The sequence below is a fragment of the Glandiceps talaboti genome, chromosome 11, assembly GCF_964340395.1.
Source record: "Glandiceps talaboti chromosome 11, keGlaTala1.1, whole genome shotgun sequence".
Taxonomy (NCBI): Eukaryota; Metazoa; Hemichordata; class Enteropneusta; family Spengelidae; genus Glandiceps; species Glandiceps talaboti.
This window is the reverse complement of record NC_135559.1, coordinates 21,043,519-21,068,000: the sequence shown is the minus strand read 5'-3', so window position 1 is coordinate 21,068,000 and position 24,482 is coordinate 21,043,519. Positions and strand designations below refer to the sequence as shown.

At 35.1% G+C, this 24,482-nt stretch overlaps 1 protein-coding gene across 1 annotated transcript; it reads left to right on the top strand.

The window, feature by feature from the left end:
* The first annotated feature begins 604 nt into the window (after positions 1-604).
* LOC144442149 (DNA damage-binding protein 2-like) lies at positions 605-20,518 on the top strand. Its single transcript, XM_078131416.1, has 10 exons — positions 605-772; positions 2,949-3,077; positions 4,652-4,843; positions 7,301-7,446; positions 8,501-8,600; positions 9,821-9,998; positions 11,255-11,397; positions 12,883-13,047; positions 16,514-16,559; positions 20,319-20,518. The coding sequence occupies exons 1-10, from the start codon at positions 605-607 to the stop codon at positions 20,516-20,518; spliced, it is 1,467 nt and encodes a 488-aa protein (XP_077987542.1).
* Positions 20,519-24,482: the final 3,964 nt, after the last annotated feature.

Below are 24,482 nucleotides of genomic sequence, written 5' to 3'. Positions count from 1 at the left end.
CTATCGCAAAGCTTTGTTAGAGGACATACTGTATGGTGAGATCAAAATTGACAACCTTTCTGACTGTATAGCGTCACAAGACAAGACAAGATTAGCAACCACTGCCATCAGAACTATCTCGCAAGCTCTAAGTCTAATCACATACATACTCTAGTAAGTGAAAGCAAGCAAGCAAGTAACGTAAGTGAACATGAACGTATATGAGAGTCTGTACAATAAGGACAGTGCTATCTTTGTTTAGACACCATATGCTTGGAAATTATAGAAATGGAAGACGAACTTAATAGTAATACATCAATTTGTCACTTCATACATGTATCTGTTTGCACATGGACTGTCGACAGTTGTTCGTGCCTTTTTTGCTACGTTTCATCTAAAACCAAAGTCGTCGGATGGCTCACTGAATACCAATGCGTACTCGGTACTGATACTGAACTCGCTGTTCCGTCAATCAGTACACGGTTATACTATAGTCTTGCTCCGGATCGGAGCGAGGCGACGACTTCAGACACGAACGACTGTCGACAGTCTAGTCCACTTGTATCTTCTGCCAAAAGTATACATATGCATAATTTGTATTGACATTACTTTTACAGAAGTAGCAATGCCAGGGCGCAGAGTGTCAAAGAGAAAACGAACAAGAAACCTTAAAGAAGATGTTTCAAGTCCAAGTGAAATTCAACCTAAGAAGAAAGCAATTTTAAACAACAACAATAACAACAACAACTCCAAATGTGACAAAGAAAACAGTCAACTTGAATTCCTACCTAGGGTATGTAAATTCCATTGAATTGTAAAGTTATGTTGACTTTCAAAAATTGTGCATAAGGAGGTATAATTATATTATTCCCAATTTTCATTCACAGTTTTAAAATGCTTGTGACCTAAAGGGTTTATTGCTACCTATTTCACAACTTTAGCAACTACTCAGTTGTGTATTATTGATTTGTAGTGACAAGGCCCCTTAGGTCACTCATATTTGCCTCGCCTGAATGAAGAAACATATTGAGGAAGTACTTAGTATTAAATACACGCACACATTTTATTTATTATTTAATCATGGCATCTTGAATCCAACTACAGAGGGTAGCCATTATAGCTATATGTTGGTTAGACAGTTAGACAAGAATTTATTAGTATCATTTTCATTAAAGTTATGGTGCATGATCAGGAGAACTGTTTGGCTATTTTACTCTCCAAGTGTCATGACCCCATTCTTGATACCATGGAGGAAAAGCTGGGAGAAAAAAAACATACATCGTAGAGTAAAACTTTGGTTAATTTCTGTTCATACAGAAGACAAGATATAAATAATTGGTGACTAAGTTGTGAGAGTATAAATAATGCTGTCAATCAATTCATCACAGACAAAGAAGAAAATTATTAAAATTGGTAGAATGTGAGAAAGATTGGTATTTTAGAATATTTTTAACTCTAAAGGAAGATGGTTATTTCTTTGTTATCATATTCACAAACAGAAACAAAAGTCATGCATGTTAACTCATATTAACTATTCAGATATCTTTAAGATAATGACAATAAATCTAATACCACATATTTAGACATTTTTAATGATAGAAATTCTACGTTTGTTAGGATATCTTTGAAAATTGATTGACAACCGTTGTAATCATCTAGGCTACATAAAGTCTAGATTAAATTGTAATATTTAATTGGTGCAACAAATAAAAGAACCAAGTAAAGCTCTGTACTACTATGTTATGACGGGAAGATGATTTCTGTCCCTTGTTTTTCATGATTTTGGCAAACAGTGCCCCCAAGTATCATGGTGTCAATATACACCTCACAAAAAAGCTAAATGTTCATGTGCTACATTACGTGAATTGTTTCTTTTGTTTTTGAAATATCTAAGAATGGAAGCCATTCCTCTATGAAGTAGTACTATGTATTATTAATGTGTTATTAATTTGAGACATACAAATACAGAAATATTCTACTGACTAAGTACTTGTGACTCCTCAATGTTAAATCTTGTTCCTGGTCCCTAAAATAAGTCTTGGGTTTCTCTGTCATAATTTCTAGTGAATCACCAGTCTTTTATTTCTCAATTTGTTGTCACAGTGTTCAGTAGCCATATTGGATTCAGTAGCCATATTGGATTCAGTAGCCATATTGGATTCAGTAGCCATATTGGATTCAGTAGCCATATTGGATTCTGTAGCCATATTGGATTCAGTAGCCATATTGGATTCTGTAGCCATATTGGATTAAGTAGCCATATTGGATTCAGTAGCCATATTGGATTCAGTAGCCATATTGGATTCTAAAATGGCTGAATTGTGATATCATTTTGACCTACATTTGTATATTTCACAAGGTTATACGATGACCTTCCATTTTCAATGAGAACACAAGAGGTATGTGTTTTCTTAGAACAAAGTATTCACTTGTAAGCATCAAAGTTTCAAATTTTAATTTCTGAGGCGTACAGTACTACTACGTTTATAAGCAACTTAGCCAGTGCTGATCACATGAGTATGAGAAATAAAAACACCAAAGTGATTATACAACATTGAACACCCAAAGTTACTATATGGATGAGGATTGGGTATTCATTTTGGATTTTTTTAAATGTATAATACAATTTTATTATGGCTTCCAAATTGAAAAATCAATGTGAAATGACATATGCCAAGTCCTTGTTTGGATCTCAATAAATTGCCAAAGATTAATAAATGTGTAAAATATTGTATGTATAATATCTAACTTATTACACACTTTTTAGCTTTTTACAATGTATTGAGTTAAAAACATAGACTTGGTCAATGTCTCACATTGATTTTTCAAGTAGGAAGCCATGATAAAATTGTTTTATGAATTAAAAATCCAAAATAAATACCCAATGCTCATCCATATGGCCACTTTAACGTGATCTGATCAGCCACAGAAAAGTCAAAAAGTAATTAATTTGATGTACCTCTTTACAGGTTCCAAATGGTACAACAAAGTGTCCTGATATCCAAGTATTACCACCCATAGGTTTACACAGCCATAATCTACTTCACCATATGTACAACACAGCTTTGGGGTCATGTACTCAAGATAGTTTAAAACAGGTAATGAAAGTTTACCATTAACTTAAAAAGACCTCCTGTTTTTGATGCATCAGAGTAAGAATTGTATCAGTTGCCACAAAATACAGCACATTTCAGTTACCAATTCTGCAATCATTGCCAAAAGAAGTGTCACAAAAGAGTGCCCCATGTCAGAAAAAATGAGGAGTAAATAAAATCACATGAGAGTATGTATGGCATGCAGTCATCAAAATGTGGCTATGCCAACTCCAGAAATTCATTAGTCTGAAACATGACACAAAGTCAACAGAATTATTTAACTGAATCATATGCCAACAACTTTTGCTGTGAAACACAAGGAAATGTTTTGGCTTTTTTCAAATCAGGCTTATATATATAGTCTTCGATGATTGGCAGGGTTCTGGTCCAAATGCTGCTCCTGAACAGCACTCCTAGTGGCGAAATTGTACAATCTTTTGTCTTTCTAAGAACTGCAACATGGTACATGTACATCATATATCATTGGACGAGGTAAAATATGAAAATGTGCATTATGGTGTTCATAACCATACCCTGATATGACAGTGGCTCATTTCTCACAATCTACAACTATTTCTGGGAAATTATCAGCTTGTTCTTGACAACTGAAATTTACACTGTTATGTTTAAAGGGGCATAAACTGAGTTGATATGTTTTGGGATGTAATTTGTTCTGCATATCTAAAGGTACTCACAGTATTCTAGTTATCAAAAAAATGTACAGGAATTCACTGCTTTACAATCAACAGTTCTACCAATGCCAGAACACAAATTGTAATGTCATAGAAGGCATGCAACATTTACTAGAATAGTATTATCAACATTTTTAAAAGTATTTTCACTTGAGGTTATAAACTTAGCTTCCCATGTGGTACTTTAAGATAATGCCTTATACATTACCTTAACATTATAGTAGTGTAAATTTAAAATGATGGCATTATAAAATATATATTTTGTACATTTAGATGTGGAACATACTTCGCTTGTCTAATATGTATGTTTTGTTTAGTTTTAAATGAAAATTGTTTTTATGTATAATAATGATAATAATATTTATTTCTTATAGAGCGCATTACATTAAAACAATCTCAATGCGCTGAACAAAAGTATAAAAGTAATTTAAAATGTACATATACACAAGTATAAACATAATATGAAAACAGGATAAAAATACAAAGACACGGAATGACATTTAAAAACTGAAATGTAAAAAAGTTAAAAGTTAATAATAATGAGATCTAAAAAGATGATATTTTAAGGCAGATTTAAAACTGTTCAAAGTATGTGAAGAACGAAGACATGATGGCAGGGCATTCCAAAAACAGAGAAGGCCCGATCACCATAGTATGCAGTGTTCCCTATCGGTTGGTGCAAATTCACCACGCTACCGGATTGCGACCGAAGGGAACGACGGGTGGATCTAACCATTAATAAATCGCCTAGATATGAGGGCCCGCACCCATTAAGAACTTTAAAAACAATACAGAGTACTTTGAATTCAATGCGCTTCTGAATAGGTAGCCAGTGTAATGAATGAAGAACTGGGGTAATATGCTCAACTTTATTATTCCTTTCAGTGTTTATCACAGTCTTATATTCGCATTATGTCAAACTCACGATTGTTTAGAACAGCGAGTCCATTTGATAGAAGAGTGACAGTGTTAGAATGGCATCCAACTGAACCAACCACACTAGCTGCAGGATCCAAAGGTGGAGATGTGATTCTATGGGATTATGAAAAACTAAACAAACAAGAATTCATTTCAGGGGTAAGTATAAGTCAAAGAGATAACCTTTATATTTTTCAGTTCATTTTGTTATAAAGAGGTACTCCATCAGTTGACTCAAATGTTGTCATCATATACCCTGAAGGTACTAGAATACCAGAGTGACTCTAGAGTTGGCAGCAATTTAAATTTTAGCACAACTGACAGGTGTCTAGTTGGAAAATTGTTCAAATCAAAATGATCGTATCGCCAGTGTGTGATATGGGTAAATAAAATGTGAATTTTGGTCAAAAAAACTTAAACTCAAAAACTAGATCAGTCTCAAATTTGATGGGAACATTCGATGGGTGTGCAGATTAACATTTTTTTCCTGACCTGATAATGCCATTAGTAATATGCAAATCAGGGCTAAAAATGTGTCTTTTTGGTCAAAAATCTTTAATTCCAAAACTACTGAGGAGATGGAGCTAAAATTTAATGGAGATGCATTTGGGGTGTATTGATGAAGAAATATTAAATGATCTCATCATGGATATGCAAATTAGGTGTAAATTTGTGAATTTTGGTCAAGAATTTATATCTCAAAAAGTACTTGATCAATGAAATTTTGTTTAAAATATTTTGACACAATTGGCCCTAGCAGCAAGACCACACCCATAGCAACAGCCATGTGATGATGTATATTGCAAAGATAACATCAAGGATTCATAGACAGGTGAACGAACATTCCAAAAAAATATGCAAATATGTCTAGCAATATGTCCATGCCCATAGCAACAGCCAAAAGATCACATGATATATTGCTAAGATAACAACAGGGTTGGATAGGCAACTGGATAATCATTCAGCAAATGAACACCTATACCTAGCATGGATCAGCATGTGGATATAAACTGTACAGTTTTGCTACAATGCCATTGGCGCTATTTTTCTGGCATGTATTTAAAATGACATCACTGATACTAAGTGAACATGCACCTAATGGTACATTTTATCTCATGTGAACACAAACAAATGTGTTTGAATCTTAATTGTCTCATTGGACAGTAATGTTGAGTTGTGGTAATCTTGAGATAAAATGTGTCATTTAATGTGCATGCACACTATCGAGACTAATCAGTGTCTACTTTTGTTTACAAAATACGTTGTGTGAGACATTAAAAACAGTGGCACCTAACTCTGGTTTGGTAGTAAAATTGGCACAACACACACACACACACACACACACACACACACACACACACACACACACATACATACATACATACATACATACATACATACACACATACACACACACACAGATATATAAAATATATATCTGCAATACTTAAGTACCATTATAATACACAAGATTTTTATTACAATAGATAAATCCTGTGAATTAGATATGGTTCAAATATACAATTAACACAATTATTATTAATATCTAGGTTTAATGTGGAGGACCTCACAGCTAATTGAACACTAAGTTATTGATATGCAAATTGTCATGGGCCAATGTGGTGACTAATTAAATTTGGATACAGTCTTCACATAACAATCAATTTTCATGATAGCGATAACTACACTAAATTTCTTGACTTATTCTGATAACCCTGACAACAAGGCCTGATAACCCTGACAGCAAGGCCTGGTAACCCTGACAACAAAGCCTGGTAACCCTGACAACAAGGCCTGGTAACCCTGACAACAAGGCCTGGTAACCCTGAAAACAAGGCCTGATAACCCTGACAGCAAGGCCTGGTAACCCTGACAAGAAGGCCTGGTAACCCTGAAAACAAGGCCTGGTAACCTTGACAATCAGTTCTCTAGACTGTCATGACACTGCTCTCACGGCCTCCTCTTTCTAAGATGGGTTGACCAATGTATGAGGGTGGACTGTAACAGTGTACCATACAGACAATCAGTTCTCTTGAGAGTGACGACTACATTCTTGTAACCCTGACAACAAGGCCGGGTAACCCTGACAACAAGGCCTGGTAACCCTGACAACAAGGCCTGGTAATCCTTACAGCTAGCCAGGCCTAGTAATACCATCAAAGTTGGGGAGTAATAGTTCTTGCTCTTGTGGAAAGAATATGCAACAACTTTATGTTCACACTTTGAAAGTGAACAGGCATAAAAAAGTACCTTTCCCAATTTGATGTTTCAGATTGGACCAGGTGGTAACATATCATGTATCAAATTCAACAAAGATAATCTGTCTCAAATCTACACTTCATCATTGGATGGAGAAGTTCGACTTCAAGATTTTAACGGCAAATTCAAGAAAATATTTCTCCAAACAAATGACTGGGGGTAAGAGCAACTAGTAATAACACAGTAAGGTTAGAGGAGATGTACTCAAGCAAACTTAACTTTAAGACAATAGAAAACTTCAGAGTGCTTAGAGGACAGTTTTGTCATTGAGAACAGTTTTGCTTGAGGAGACATCTTTTCTGACCAAGATTTGTTTATGTTTGACATTTATGTTTATTCTTTGTTACCTCCTTATAGATCGGTAAAGGTGGATCAGTAACTGGAATGAAGTTTAACTTAGATGATCCAACTAAGGTTTATACATCTTCAATTAATGGAAAACTTAGTCTTCAAGATTTCACAGGCAGACAGGAAATGATTCTTCTTAATACCTGTGATTGGAAGTGAGCACCATTTTCTTTTGAAGATTTGTTTTTTAAGCTCAGCAAATACAAACAATATGCCAGTTCTGGCCATCTCAATGGCCATATGGATGAGGATTGGGTATTTCATTTGGATTGTTAATTTATAAAACAATTTTATCATGGCTTCTCACTTAAAAAAAAATAAGTATGAAACAACATATGCCAAGTCCTTGTTTGTAACTCTATAAATTGCAAAAGATTGATGAATGTGTAAAATGTTTGTGATTGTACATACACTAACAAACTTTTTACATGAGTTACAAACACAGACTCTGGCAATGTTGTCACATTGTTTCTTCAAGTAAGAAACCATGATAAGATCACATTTAGCACATCTTAAAGTCAAAAACCCAGGGCCGATTGCCATCATATTTGGTGGGTATATTACCTTGGGTGTCTAGTCGGGAAATTGTTCAAATCAAAATGATCTTACCACCGGTTTATGATTGGGTAAAAAAATGTGATTATTGGTAAAAAAAATTTAAATGTAAAAACTACCTTGTCAGATCAATCTGAAATTTGGTGAGAACATTCTTAGGGGTGTTTAGATTAAGCATTGTTAATGACATGCTGATCCCATCAGTGATATGCAAATTAGGCATAAAAATGTGAGTGTTTGGTCAGAAGTCTTTAATTTCAAATGTACTTGGTTGATTTGGCTGAGATTTCACAGAGATGTTTCCAGGAATGTACAGATCAGGTGATATTAATTGCATGATGATCCCATGAATGATATGAAAAATTCATGAAATATTTTAAATAATTATTTTATTATTTCTGAAAAAAAGGTAGATATGGAGGAAGCCTTGACCTGTCTTAGTATACATGTAATTGTTCCTTGAAGGTCATGTTTTATAGTGAATATCCTGGTTTAAGGACCTTGTCCTGGTTCTGTCAACTTGTCAGCAACACGATACATACCGGTACTATGATAGGATACTGTGATTGTAAATGCCTTCCTCATTTGGCAAACAATTGTCTTGAATTAATTAGTTAATTAATTAATTGTCCATTAATTTTGTCTATGTTTCAGTTTTTGGTACTGTAGTGTAGATGTATCCTATACTGCTAATCTAATTGTGACCGGTGACAATGTTGGTAATACAGTACTTCTCAGCAGAGATGGCAAAGAGGTGAGACCAATAATCTAAGACTAAATAGTTTACAGAAAATAGTCTCAAATGCATACCATTCACAAAGAATCAAAAATGTTTATTTTACAAACTTGGAAATGGTACTTTTGCAGCCATATACTTTCATTGCTGGAAAAGTCAGAAGTGTCATAACATTCATATAAAAGCCAGGGTTTCAATTCAACATATTGGATTAAAGTTATCTGATCAGATGAAACCATAAGAAGTAGAGGCAATCACACTTTTTTTTCAGAACAAACTGTTTTTCACTCCTAAATCGTAATACTAAATTAAATTGGGCATAAAAACTTATGATTACTGACTTGGAAATAATAGAACTATTTTAAAGTAAATGGCACAGCAAACACTTATTGGTTTAGATTGATCTTCGGGAGCAGTACCGGTGGGCAGCTCTAGTAGGGATGTGTGGCCAGCACTGGTCACCCCAGGCCCGTTTTAAACCCACTTTGATCAAAAATCAATACCCTATTTTAGACCATTACAGGTTTCTAAAAGATGAAAGTTTAGACCTAAATACATTTTCCTTAGGAGATATTTTGGGCAATTAATGACAGTTATGATTTGGTAAAGGACAATGGACCACATTTTAGACTAAGCAAAATAAAAAATAATACAAAGTTGAACCTATTTTAGACTCTTCAGGTAAAAAAACCTGCACCCCATTTTAGACCAAACGGCTAGGAAATGCACCCCAATGGACGGTACATAAATGTATCCTCACATAAGGGGAGTAGTTTGAGGGTCTGAGTCCTGTGACTGCCATTTTGTTTCTGGATGGTTAAAGTCTTTGGACAAGATTTGAACCATGATTGTGCCTCAGTCAACCCAGCTGTATAATTGGGGACCTGATAGGATAGAGGTTGCAATGTGAATGATTTAATCCTCTACACTTATAAAGGCTGCAATGGATTTTATGCTCTGCAGGGAGTTGAGGAAGTATAAAGGGCTGTTGTGCCGTGCTATAGACCTGTCCCAGGGGTACTAATTGTAAATCGCTTTGAACAGAGAGTGGGAAAGCACCATATAAAAATCACCATTATTATAATTACTATAATGCATATGCCAATATCTAGCAATAGTGTGAAGTATTCTTAAATAAACAGAGTGCTTCAGGTCTCTTTAAATACACAGCAAATACTATCCTTCTAAATATGGCAACTCACCTTTAATGCCCTTTAAAACATGTTTCATTGATTTAGCTTTGGAGACATAGACTTCACAAACAGAAAGTAACACACACAGAATTCAACCCTCAATGTGATTGGTTAATGGTCACATCATCAGTGGACAAAACTGTGAAATTATGGGATATCAGAATGGTGAAAGGCAGGCAAAGTGCATTGCATGTATTGGAACATGAGAAACCTATCAATTCAGGTAAGGAGTGAATTCTTGGAATGTAAGAAACCTATCAATTCAGGTAAGGAGTGAATTCTTGGAATGTGAGAAACCTATCAATTCAGGTAAGGAGTGAATTCTTGGAATGTGAGAAACCTATCAATTCAGGTAAGGAGTGAATTCTTGGAATGTGAGAAACCTATCAATTCAGGTAAGGAGTGAATTCTTGGAATGTGAGAAACCTATCAATTCAGGTAAGGAGTGAATTCTTGGAATGTGAGAAACCTATCAATTCAGGTAAGGAGTGAATTCTTGGAACGTGAGAAACCTATCAATTCAGGTAAGGAGTGAATTCTTGGAATGTGAGAAACCTATCAATTCAGGTAAGGAGTGAATTCTTGGAATGTGAGAAACCTATCAATTCAGGTAAGGAGTGAATTCTTGGAATGTGAGAAACCTATCAATTCAGGTAAGGGGTGAATTCTTGGAATGTGAGAAACCTATCAATTCAGGTAAGGAGTGAATTCTTGGAATGTGAGAAACCTATCAATTCAGGTAAGGAGTTAATTCTTGGAATGTGAGAAACCTGTCAATTCAGGTAAGGAGTGAATTCTTGGAATGTGAGAAACCCATCAATTCAGGTAAGGAGTGCATTCTTGGAATGTGAGAAACCTATTAATTCAGGCAAGGAGTGAATTCTTGGAATGTGAGAAACCCATCAATTCAGGTAAGGAGTGAATTCTTGGAATGTGAGAAACCTATCAATTCAGGTGAATTCTTGGAATAATTCAAGCAGACCTTATTGTGCTGTATTGTATTTCATACCTTGCAGTTTGAATCTTTCAAGACACTTGTCAGTAACCTTTGCTGTTTTCATTAACTTAAAACTTTACAGAATGAAAATTGTAACAAACAACAACAAACAAACAATCAAACAATCAAACAACATTATGTGGTGAAATTTTGCTACAGACAGCTTTCAGAACAGCATTATTTTCAATATCTATTGAAAGTCAAACATATATATATATATATATATAGGAAGTCAGTGGTAAGATTTGTCCGTAGTACAGTGCTCGATACGTCTGCACGCAGAGCGAAGTATATGTTGAGGGTAGAAGAAAATCAAGTCGGGTTTTTGACTTGATTTTCTTCTACCCTCAACATATATATATATATATATATATATATATATATATATATATATATATATATATATATATATATATATATATATATATATATATATATATACTCCTGTTAATACAACTTTTATTATTATTATTATTTCACAGCATATTTCAGTCCTGACAGTTACAAACTACTAACTACAGATCAACACAATGAAATCAGAATCTACCAATCACCTGACTGGAGTAGAGTAAAACAAACAATCCTACACCCTCACAGATTCTTCCAGCACATTACACCAATAAAGGTAAGGCTATATAAGGTCAAAGGTCAAACAGTGCAAATACTGATTATTGCATCAAAATAGACTGTTTAAGGTAAATTTCTAATACCAAATTACAATTATTTTAAGAAAGTAAAATAGTTCTAGTAAGGCCTAAAAAAAAATTGTGTGAATCCGATTAGGCCTAAACATGAAGGGAACGTCGCCTTTACCAGCAAAGTGCAATTCTTGCACTTTCTTATCAATCCTTATCAGTTCATTACCATAACTAAGTGTTTGCTTTTTGTAATTACATCTGATAAGCCTGAGTCCTCGCTGGTACAGGTACTAGTTCAAGACTGAAATGCTCTCGACCGAATGTGTGCAAGTACTAGTGAGTGTGTTACTCCACCGCGAGGCACAACTGGCTTGGGTGAAAGTTCACGATTTGGCTTGGGTGAAAGGTCACAATCGGATCACGATCATAACATTAGGATACATCATGCACCGTACATTGATGATGTCACATGTGGTATATGGACTTCAGATATGGGAATTTGCTATTTAAATATCTCTGTGCTTAATTTTTCAAAAATAATTTAACTAACTATGGAACAAGAAAAACTGTAGTTCCGAGTGCAAGGTTACTTTCAAGGAGTGAATCGTTTGAGTCAAGGGACGTTATCAGCTGTTACTACTTTTATAATCCTATTACAGTTGACATTGCAAACAGATTTAGAGATTGTCAACAACCCGACTTGCCTATTGATGAACTCGGGTTATCCGTAGTTTGGTTTTACCGAGGCGGTTCCGACATGAAATTGGTTCCTGTGACCTTAAACTTTTTTTTTATGTATCCGAGAAAAAAATAAATAAAAATTATGAAGTCTTGTGAGAAATAGTGGATGTGGAAAGTCAAGTGACAAAACTGTTCTTCTAATCTGTAACACAGAAACCATATGGAAAACAATGGAAAACATTACATGTACTACCTGAACTAGACACTCACACATGAAAAAAATAACAAAAAACAAAATCTACCTACCCCACCTATTCTAAAATTGAGCGTAATTGGAAACACACAATCGTTTTTTAGACCTTAAATGTAAGGCCAAACCATAACTAATGTTTTTCTGTCAATTAGCCCTATGGAAGTTTTATCTTCAACAGATATTTTGGTGTCTTTCATCAAAAATGATATTTTTGACGTTAGTGAAATTGGTGGTGAGATTAATTTTGCTACTTCATGTGGATATTTGCTTAGGTTGGATTTGTACATCCCAAATTGGTGTGTCATTTCCTACTTTTTGGCAGATTTTGGGGTGAATTTGGTCAAAAGTATTATTTTCAACTAATACAAACCAGTCATCTTTCTATTCCAAAAATTTAAAAGATGCCAATTAACCATGTTGCCTAGTAACCACTTGTACACACCAGTCTCAGCCGCTCTATTCCCAAAGTACACCAATCAACCAACTAGTACTGTTTAGTATTCATTGATGTAAGTTAGCTTTTCCCATTGTTTTCCAGGCTTCTTGGCATCCTATATGTGACCTAGTGGTAGTTGGAAGATATCCTGATCCCAATTTTCCGGGATCGGCAGAAAAAGAAGCAAGGACAATTGACATATTTGATGCTAATAGTGGAGAAGTGGTCTGTCAGATCCAGGATCCAAAGGCACCAGGGTTAATATCTGTAAGTTAAGTCTATGTACATGTATATTCAATTCAAAGTTTAGTTACTAAATCTAAGATGACACAGACTCTGCTTATAGTTGATAATCAAGTTAATCAAAATATTTAGTACTCTGGTATTGATGTCTCAGTTTACTAAGACAGACACAAACTAAAACTATAATTGTTTCAACAAGTTGGTACAATAATGATAAGCTATTTAATGGATGTTTGTTTAATTATAGTCTGAGGTGGGGGGGGGGGTTGAGGTGGAGATGGGGGGGGGGAATGCTCTCTGAAAGCCAGTATAAACTGGCTTTCTACCTTTTATAGTACACTTGTATTGATTACTGCTATCAGCTTTAAGGAGAACTCCAGCAAAACTCACCTTTAGTACACTTGTATTGATTACTGCTATCAACTTAAAGTGTACATGCAAAGGTTGATAATTTTTTTCGTAATTATGTTTATTTTGCCATAAAAATAAATGAAATTGCATTCATACCTCTAAACATTGCGCGCATTGGCAAGAAAGTCACAAAAATACTTGCCCCCTTAATCCCCCGTGCTTCGACTAACTTCGGCACCTCAACCAGCTCACGAAAGGTGTCGAGGTCCCAGTGTTACAAAAGCCTTCTAAGCCTTTGTGTAATGTTTACTTATGAATTACTAATTACGCTTGCCATATAGTATTATCTGTAACTGTACATATTGTGGTGTACCAATTTAGTCTTCCGACAACAATGGTTCCTTGGTGTTTTGTCGGCAGCACCCGCAGTGAAACGATCACCCTACACACATTTCCGAGTGATATAACTGAGTAGGTAATAATGGGTGAAGGCAGTTGAAATCACGTAAAAACTGGACAGTGACGCCATACAGTGAAAGCTGGTAAATGTTACCGGGGCCGGGGTTCTCCACGCCACCTGTGTAGCCATGATCAAAGCGAAAAAAGGAAAACAAATAAAATAATTTGAAATGATGTTTTCAAGAAGCAAGTTAGCTTCATAAAATATTTTCACTACGATAGCATTTGTTTTAAAACAATGCGTAGTCCGATTGTATGTTTTGATTTCCATGTTGCTGGGAGTCGATCGTTTTCATTGTGATACATCACATGTACATCGTCGGAATCATATCAAAGTAAAAAGATGCAACGCTCATTATAATGTTGCCATTTTTGTTTCCATTGTTTTGTCTACCTGAACAATTATTGTGTCATGTCAATCACATGTCAAAAGTGGATGGACACAGCAAAGTACAGTCAGCACACAGGCATTTGTTTCCCGAGTTATGTCTCAGAATATTTATTTCAGAATACAATAAAATGTCGATAATATCATTAATATTGACGTAGTCAGCCAACTATATATGAAAGGGGTAAAATTACACTTGTTTCTGTGATCGCGCAGGTTCACTCACTGCGAAAGAAGACACGTTGTGTCTTCTGACGTGTCTTCTTTCGCAGTGAGTGAACCTGTGCGATCAAAGAAACAAGTGTAATTTTACCCCTTTCGTATATAGTTTGCTGACTACGTCAATATTAATGATATTATCGACATTTTATTGTATTCTGAAATAAATATTCTGAGACATAACTCGGGAAACAAATGCCTATGAGTTAGCACTAAGCTTCACGCTCCCAGGTCAAATAACGTTCACAACGTAAGACATGTCTATCCATAAAAAACTCAAACAAAAATGGTCGGAGACAATACACAATACACCACAGTACGACCGGCTTCAGTGAACATGGGCCGTGCTTTGAAAGAAGATGAAACCACTTCATGTCACTGCGTGGATGGTAATGAACGCAGTAAAAAATGAAATAAAGTACGTGTACACATAGCTTTCAATAGGGATTGTTATCAAACAAAAAGTTCTTCTCTAACGAATTTGTTGGTCTACTTTCGCGAAGATTTTGAATGGTCATAGATCGAATGTACTGTTACCACACATGCTACATTTGAACAAATTGAGAGAATATTATGGGGAACTCTTGAAGCCATTCTCATTCGATCTCTGTATGTTTGATGGGTATGGAAATATTAGATAATTTCCGTTTCGATTACATTGTCTGCAGGAGCTGTTTTCCACCCATTGAATAGTTATGTCAACAAAGGACGATGATAACAGCCTTCACTTTATATAAACAACACGGCTTCACTAGGACATAAACAATACGCGGTACAAGACAGCAAGGCATAGTCAGAAAACAAGCACTAAACTTGCATGGTGGATATTTAAACACAGGTATACTATTACATATAATGTGTACTAGCCATGGCGACATTTGTCTGTGAAATTTACATTGGAAAAAAACCTTATAAAGCAGTGTCATTCAGTCTCTGTGGTTGACCACACCTTCCTCACTCATTGACTACCAGAGGAACTATCGTTACTGCTAGTGGTCGGTTCGAATGAATTTGGCTAAATCACACCATCAGATGTTAATGCTGGAGTGTATTGCTCTACGCTTGAGGAATCTGACCAACATTCAACGTTGGGTTCTGGCGAAAACGGGTTTTGAAGTTGACCTTCTGGTTCGACCATAATGGCTTTGCATGTAAAGATACACTGACGAACGCGTTTGTGTTCCTGCATTGACGTCATAAAGTTCCAAATCCTGTCCTATCCATATGCAAATGAGAGGTACTTACCTGAAGGTGCTCTGTGGCTGAGCCGAGAGTGCCTCATTTTTCGCGCAATTTCTCGTGTTAGAATTATATTGTACTATTACAAACCCGATTTCCTTTTTATTTTTTTGCCAAAATAAACATAATTACGAAAAAAAGTATGTACCTTTGCATGTACACTTTAAAGGAAAAGTCCAGTCAGACTTATTTCTACCTTTAGTACACGTGTATTGATTACTGCTATCAACTTAAAGGAAAAGTCCAGTCAGACTTATTTCTGTCTTTAGTACACTTGTATTGATTACTGCTATCAACTTAAAGGAAAAATCCTGTCAGACTTATTTCTGCCTTTAGTACATGATTGTGTATTGATTACTGCTATCAACTTAAAGGAAAAGTCCAGTCAGACTTATTTCTGTCTTTAGTACACTTGTAAATTACTGCTATCAACTTAAAGGAAAAATCCTGTCAGACTTATTTCTGCCTTTAGTACATGATTATGTATTGATTACTGCTATCAACTTACATAGGATTTTTGGCACTTAACATGTGTTCAGCCATGATGGATTAATTCCTGCAAGGGTTCATAGGAAACCTGTTGTGATGACATCACATTTACCTCTATCGCTTTGTCTTGATAAACATAAAGACAAAGACAAAAGGCTTTCAGTCATGGTGTCTGACCCTATAGCATCTCTATCTGCCCAACACCTCAGTAAGTTTCAAAGAATATGTTTTACGTGTTGTGGCTGCCACTGTGCGCAAACAAGAACTGTTTGTGTCCTTTTTAATCATTAATGAGATTGAAGTAATTGTGAAATGTAAATTCTCCTTATCCATTGTTGTTTGCAGCTGAATAAGTTCAACAACACAGGTGATGTACTGGCATCTGCAATGGGTGAGTATATTTTAGAGACTTTTACTTAAGTGTGCCAAGATATGAGTCTACAAATGATACTTCCATATAGGAACTTATAGGAACGTGTTTACTTAGTAATAGAATAGTCTAATAGTGGACTTACTGTTGTTTTTTAGTGAAAGCACTTTGACATCCTACCCTGGACTCTTCTTCAGGCAGACTGGTCATGATCTAATGACAGGTAGCTGGTGCAACATGACAGGTAGTTGGTGACACATGACAGGTTGTTAGTGACACGTGACAGATAGTTGGTGACACATGACAGGTAGTTGGTGACACACGACGTAGTTGGTTGCTTTAAATGGGGAACGAGGGGAAATGACTACATCATAACATAAAATTCCTCAACAGTTCTCATTATCATGCATATAATAAATCTACAATCATATATCTACAACCACCTGTTATTAGATCATTAGTCGGCTGAAAGAGCATTCAGGATAGGACGTAAAACTGTTGCCATTCAAAACAACAGTAAGTCCAGTACGATAGATTGTAATTAAGAGGCACAACCTTGTTTATAAGTGTTTTACTCAAATGAATACTTGTAATACATAAAACCTTGATTAAACTACTCTAAGTCTAGTATAATATCAATATCGATGCATGGTTTCTATGACATTGCAATTGTTTTCTGGCAGTGTTAGAACAATTGATTGCATAGTAAGGATTTCCTTTTTTAACACAACTGAACTGATAAGGTTCAGTAGTGCTATAGGTGTGGCAAAGTGTCTGTCTGTCTGTGTGTGTGTGTGTGTGTGTGTGTGTGTGTGTGTGTGCGTGCGTGCGTGCGTGCGTGCGTGCGTGTGTGTGTGTGTGTGTGTGTGTAAACAACTTAAAATCAAAAACTGCCAGACTGATTGCTATGATATTTGGTGGGTGTATTACCTTGTGTGTTTAGTTGGGAAATTGTTCAAGTCAAAATGATTTTACCACCTGTGTGATTTTGGTAAAAAAAAGGGGATTTTTGGTTTAAAAACCCATAGACTCCAAAACTACAGTTGTGCTACAACGCCATTAGCATTGTTTTTATACATACAATAAATTACATCATCAAATCATTTATAAGTAATATTTTAATACCAGGTTTGAGTTCAGTTAATTGCAAGTGATGATTAAGTAAGTAGAAAACTGGAAATACCCTTTGAATATGCAGCAAAATATACATGTATGTCCAAAAAAACAAATCTACTCAGCTTGTGTCCCGTTACTCCATTATTTAACTTCATGGATGATTGAAAACATTCATAAACAATAGTCTTTTAGATTAATCACTAAAGACACTGTTACTTGTAGCCACATCTATATGTAAGAAGGGTGATGCTCTGTTTGACTTAATTCAGCAATACAGGTCTTCCCAGGGTACTGTATGTAAGAAGGGTGATACTCTGTTTGACTTAATTCAGCAATACAGGTCTTCCCAGGGTACTATATGTAAGAAGGGTGATACTCTGTTTGACTTAATTCAGCAGTACAGGTCTTCCCAGGGTACTGTATGTAAGAAGGGTTATGCTCTGTTTGACTTAATTCAGCAGTACAGGTCTTCCCAGGGTACTGTATGTAAGAAGGGTTATGCTCTGTTTGACTTAATTCAGCAGTACAGGTCTTCCCAGGGTACTGTATGTAAGAATTAGGGTGATACTCTGTTTGACTTAATTCAGCAATACAGGTCTTCCCAGGCTACTGTATGTAAGAAGGGTGATACTCTGTTTGACTTAATTCAGCAATACAGGTCTTCCCAGGGTACTGTATGTAAGAAGGGTGATACTCTGTTTGACTTAATTCAGCAATACAGGTCTTCCCAGGCTACTATATGTAAGAAGGGTGATGCTCTGTTTGACTTAATTCAGCAGTACAGGTCTTCCCAGGGTACTGTATGTAAGAAGGGTGATGCTCTGTTTGACTTAATTCAGCAATACAGGTCTTCCCAGGGTACTGTATGTAAGAAGGGTGATACTCTGTTTGACTTAATTCAGCAGTACAGGTCTTCCCAGGGTACTGTATGTAAGAAGGGTGATGCTCTGTTTGACTTAATTCAGCAATACAGGTCTTCCCAGGGTACTGTATGTAAGAAGGGTGATACTCTGTTTGACTTAATTCAGCAGTACAGGTCTTCCCAGGGTACTGTATGTAAGAAGGGTGATGCTCTGTTTGACTTAATTCAGCAGTACAGGTCTTCCCAGGGTACTGTATGTAAGAAGGGTGATACTCTGTTTGACTTAATTCAGCAGTACAGGTCTTCCCAGGGTACTGTATGTAAGAAGGGTGATACTCTGTTTGACTTAATTCAGCAATACAGGTCTTCCCAGGGTACTGTATGTAAGAAGGGTGATGCTCTGTGTGACTTATTTCAGCAATACAGGTCTTCCTAGGGTACTCTGGTTTCCTCCCTGCTTAAACACTACGGAACTGGTCACTGGGATCATATCTCAATTTCCGATTTTGATTTGCAATAATAGTGTATATTATTGTTATTATATTATAGTTATTATAAGTAATTGTCAGTATTATTAATCATAATCATAGCTGTTATTGTATTACTTGTTTGAAGGGAGACACCACTCCTGGAAATACAGACATTTTCATAAACTTTTGGTTCTGGAAAATCATTTCATGATTTTATATCATCTACGATTACTTGTGATTTCAGAGAAGCATCAAGTTGATTTTGTGCATTTATAGGGTATCTTTGCTATGGGCTATTACATGATGGGAGTCAGCAGAAATAATGTATTCATGGTGCAATGAATATTCATGATATATGTTTTACAGTAATGGAAATAAGCACTCAGGAGTCATGAATATTCATTATGCAACCATGATACATTATTTTTTCTGACTCCCATGATGCAATAGCCCACAGCAAAGATACCCTACTTGGAATGTATGGAATTTAATTCAATTAAGAACACAGTAGGGCCATGTTTTGTAAAAAGTTCAAACTGTTATCTAATTGCAATTAAGGCATCAATCGTTTCAACCAATGGACTTCATGTTTAGTCATTTTGGGCGGGCTTTCAAAAACAAATCGACTAAGCCGTCATCAGGCTAAATTTGAACAGTGTTAACAGTCGTCGGGGTGTCGCAATAACATAGTGCATAGCAGTAACACATCAAGAAATGATTATAACCCTATGTAGTCGATGAGGGCCCACAGTACAGGGATAATCTAGTACAATTATTCGGTAGATATTGGTACATACAAAACAGCAAATAACGATGCTCTCGAGGACTGGGGAGAAAGTCTACCATTTAGCCAATTATCTTCTCTTTCTGGATAATGTTGTATTGTGTACCGCTACATAGAGTGAGTGATGTTGTTAGATACAAATACACCCTGATTAGAAGTACTAGTACAAATGGGTCATGTCAAAGTAAGCAAACATATACTCACATTAAGGGTACATCATTTCCATAAAATGGAAAAAAGTGTGTCAAAATAACGTAAACAAAGTTTCATTACGTCATAATGCATATTTTCATGAGTGGGTCAGGATAGGGTCAGGTACAAACAAACCTATCCTACCTCAGGTAGGACTCAAAACTGCCTAATGTAGGACGTCCTATGTCTAGATGGTACTACTGATATTCTGAATTTACGGTGTTTTTTTACAAGGACATTAGATAATCATGTATTTGTCATGACAGTCGTTTTAATAGAGTAATGGTACATTTAATGCAAGGCATTACAAATTATTACTAACTTGTTTATATATACATGTTGCTTTTGTTGCTAAGGTTACAATGTCCTCATCTGGCATGAAGATACAGATATTGAACTGAAGCAAAAAGAATTGATGGAACAAATGAAAGCACAAGGAATTGATCCCAAATCAAAGCAGTCACAGCCAAGACAACGACGTCCTAGGAAAACAAATAATCCAATGGATCCCGCTATGAAAGCTAAAATTGCTGCCAAGCTTCAACAGAGATGCTAGATTTATAGCTTAGTTATATTTAGCTTACAAACTGAAAACTGCCAATACATTAGACTGGTTAATATTACAAACTGAAAACTGCCAATACATAAGACTGGTTAATATTACAAACTGAAAACTGCCTATACATTAGACTGGTTAATATATAGAACTAAAAACTGTCTATACATTAGACTGGTTAATATTACAAACTAAAAACTGTCTATACATTAGACTGGTTAATATATAGAACTAAAAACTGTCTATACATTAGACTGGTTAATATATAGAACTAAAAACTGTCTATACATTAGACTGGTTAATATTACAAACTGAAAACTGTCTAAACATTAGACTGGTTAATATTACAAACTGAAAACTGCCAATACATTAGAATGGTTAATATTACAAACTGAAAACTGCCAATACATTAGACTGGTTAATATTACAAACTGAAAACTGCCAATACATAAGACTGGTTAATATTACAAACTGAAAACTGCCAATACGTAAGACTGGTTAATATTACAAACTATAAACTGTCTATACATTAGACTGGTTAATATTACAAACTGAAAACTGTCTATACATTAGACTGGTTAATATTACAAACTGAAAACTGTCTACACATTAGACTGGTTAATATTACAAACTGAAAACTGTCTATCCATTAGACTGGTTAATATTACAAACTGAAAACTGTCTACACATTAGACTGGTTAATATTACAAACTGAAAACTGTCTATACATTAGAATGGTTAATATTACAAACTGAAAACTGTCTATACATTAGACTGGTTAATATTACAAACTGAAAACTGTCTACACATTAGAATGGTTAATATTACAAACTGAAAACTGTCTACACATTAGACTGGTTAATATTACAAACTGAAAACTGTCTATCCATTAGACTGGTTAATATTACAAACTGAAAACTGCCAATACATAAGACTGGTTAATATTACAAACTGAAAACTGCCAATACATTAGACTGGTTAATATTACAAACTGAAAACTGTCTACACATTAGACTGGTTAATATTACAAACTGAAAACTGCCAATACATTAGACTGGTTAATATTACAAACTGAAAACTGTCTACACATTAGACTGGTTAATATTACAAACTGAAAACTGTCTATACATTAGAATGGTTAATATTACAAACTGAAAACTGTCTATACATTAGACTGGTTAATATTACAAACTGAAAACTGTCTATACATTAGACTGGTTAATATTACAAACTGAAAACTGATTTCACCTTTCAAACTGAACACTGTTAATAGTCTGATTTCACCTTACAAAGTGAACACTGTTAATAGTCTGATTTCAGCTTACAAAGTGAACACTGTTAATAGTCTGATTTCAGCTTACAAAGTCAACACTGTTAATAGTCTGATTTCACCTTACAAAGTGAACGCTGTTAATAGTCTGACTTCACCTAACAAAGTGAACACTGTTAATAGTCTGATTTTACCTTACAAAGTGAACACTGTTAATAGTCTGATTTCACCTTACAAAGTGAACACTGTTAAGTTAATAGTCTGATTTCACCTTACAAAGTGAACACTGTTAATAGTCTGATTTCACCTTACAAAGTGAACACTGTTAATAGTCTGATTTCACCTTACAAAGTGAACACTGTTAATAGTCTGATTTCACCTTACAAAGTGAACACTGTTAAGTTAATAGTCTGATTTCACCTTACAAAGTGAACACTGTTAATCGTCTGATTTCACCTTACAAAGTGAACACTGTTAATAGTCTGATTTCACCTTACAAAGTGAACACTGTTAATAGTCTGATTTCACCTTACAAAGTGAACACTGTTAAGTTAATAGTCTGATTTCACCTTACAAAGTGAACACTGTTAATAGTCTGATTTCACCTTACAAAGTGAACACTGTTAATAGTCTGATTTCACCTTACAAAGTGAACACTGTTAAGTTAATAGTCTGATTTCACCTTACAAAGTCAACACTGTTAATAGTCTGATTTCACCTTTCAAAGTGAACACTGTTAATAGTCTGATTTCACCTTACAAAGTGAACACTGTTAATAGTCTGATTTCACCTTTCAAAGTGAACACTGTTAATAGTCTGATTTCACCTTTCAAAGTGAACACTGTTAATAGTCTGATTTCACCTTTCAAAGTGAACACTTTTAAGTTAATAGTCTGATTTCACCTTACAAAGTGAACACTGTTAATAGTCTGATTTCACCTAACAAAGTGAATACTGTTAATAGTCTGATTTCACCTAACAAAGTGAACACTGTTAATAGTCTGATTTCACCTTACAAAGTGAACACTGTTAATAGTCTGATTTCACCAAACAAAGTGAACACTGTTAATAGTCTGATTTCACCTTACAAAGTCAACACTGTTAATAGTCTGATTTCACCTTACAAAGTCAACACTGTTAATAGTCTGATTTCACCTTACAAAGTCAACACTGTTAATAGTCTGATTTCACCAAACAAAGTGAACACTGTTAATAGTCTGATTTCACCTTACAAAGTCAACACTGTTAATAGTCTGATTTCACCTTACAAAGTCAACACTGTTAATAGTCTGATTTCACCTTACAAAGTCAACACTGTTAATAGTCTGATTTCACCTTTCAAAGTGAACACTGTTAGTAGTCTGATTTCACCTTACAAAGTGAACACTGTTAATAGTCTGATTTCACCTTACAAAGTGAACACTGTTAAGTTAATAGTCTGATTTCACCTTACAAAGTGAATACTGTTAATAGTCTGATTTCACCTTACAAAGTGAACACTTTTAAGTTAATAGTCTGATTTCACCTTACAAAGTGAATACTGTTAATAGTCTGATTTCACCTTACAAAGTCAACGCTGTTAAGTTAATAGTCTGATTTCACCTTACAAAGTGAATACTGTTAATAGTCTGATTTCACCTTACAAAGTGAACACTTTTAAGTTAATAGTCTGATTTCACCTTTCAAAGTGAACACTGTTAATAGTCTGATTTCACCTTACAAAGTGAACACTGTTAATCGTCTGATTTCACCTTACAAAGTGAACACTGTTAATAGTCTGATTTCACCTTACAAAGTGAACACTGTTAATAGTCTGATTTCACCTAACAAAGTGAATACTGTTAATAGTGTGATTTCACCTTACAAAGTGAACACTGTTAATCGTCTGATTTCACCTTACAAAGTGAACACTGTTAAGTTAATAGTCTGATTTCACCTTACAAAGTGAACACTGTTAATAGTCTGATTTCACCTTACAAAGTGAACACTGTTAATAGTCTGATTTCACCTTACAAAGTGAACACTGTTAATAGTCTGATTTCACCTTACAAAGTCAACACTGTTAATAGTCTGATTTCACCTTACAAAGTGAACACTGTTAATAGTCTGATTTCACCTTACAAAGTGAACACTGTTAATAGTCTGATTTCACCTTACAAAGTGAACACTGTTAATAGTCTGATTTCACCTTACAAAGTGAACACTGTTAATAGTCTGATTTCACCTTACAAAGTGAACACTGTTAATCGTCTGATTTCACCTTACAAAGTGAACACTGTTAATCGTCTGATTTCACCTTACAAAGTCAACACTGTTAATAGTCTGATTTCACCTTACAAAGTCAACACTGTTAATAGTCTGATTTCACCTTACAAAGTCAACACTGTTAATAGTCTGATTTCACCTTACAAAGTCAACACTGTTAATAGTCTGATTTCACCATACTCTATGTAGCTACACCCTAAATATAGGGTATCACTTAAAGGGTCAAAGTGTGATTACCATGTTGAAACGAGTTCCTCATTCATTGTTCAGTTAAAAGTTGTTGCCATGGGCAGACATTGACTTTAAAATTTAATACCTGTTTGTGTCGTAGTGTAGCATCTTTTCTTTTTTTATATACTAAACAATCTAGTTGTGTATTAACAAGCATATTTACTCTAACTTTTTTTCTGCCTACTTGAGATTTGGATT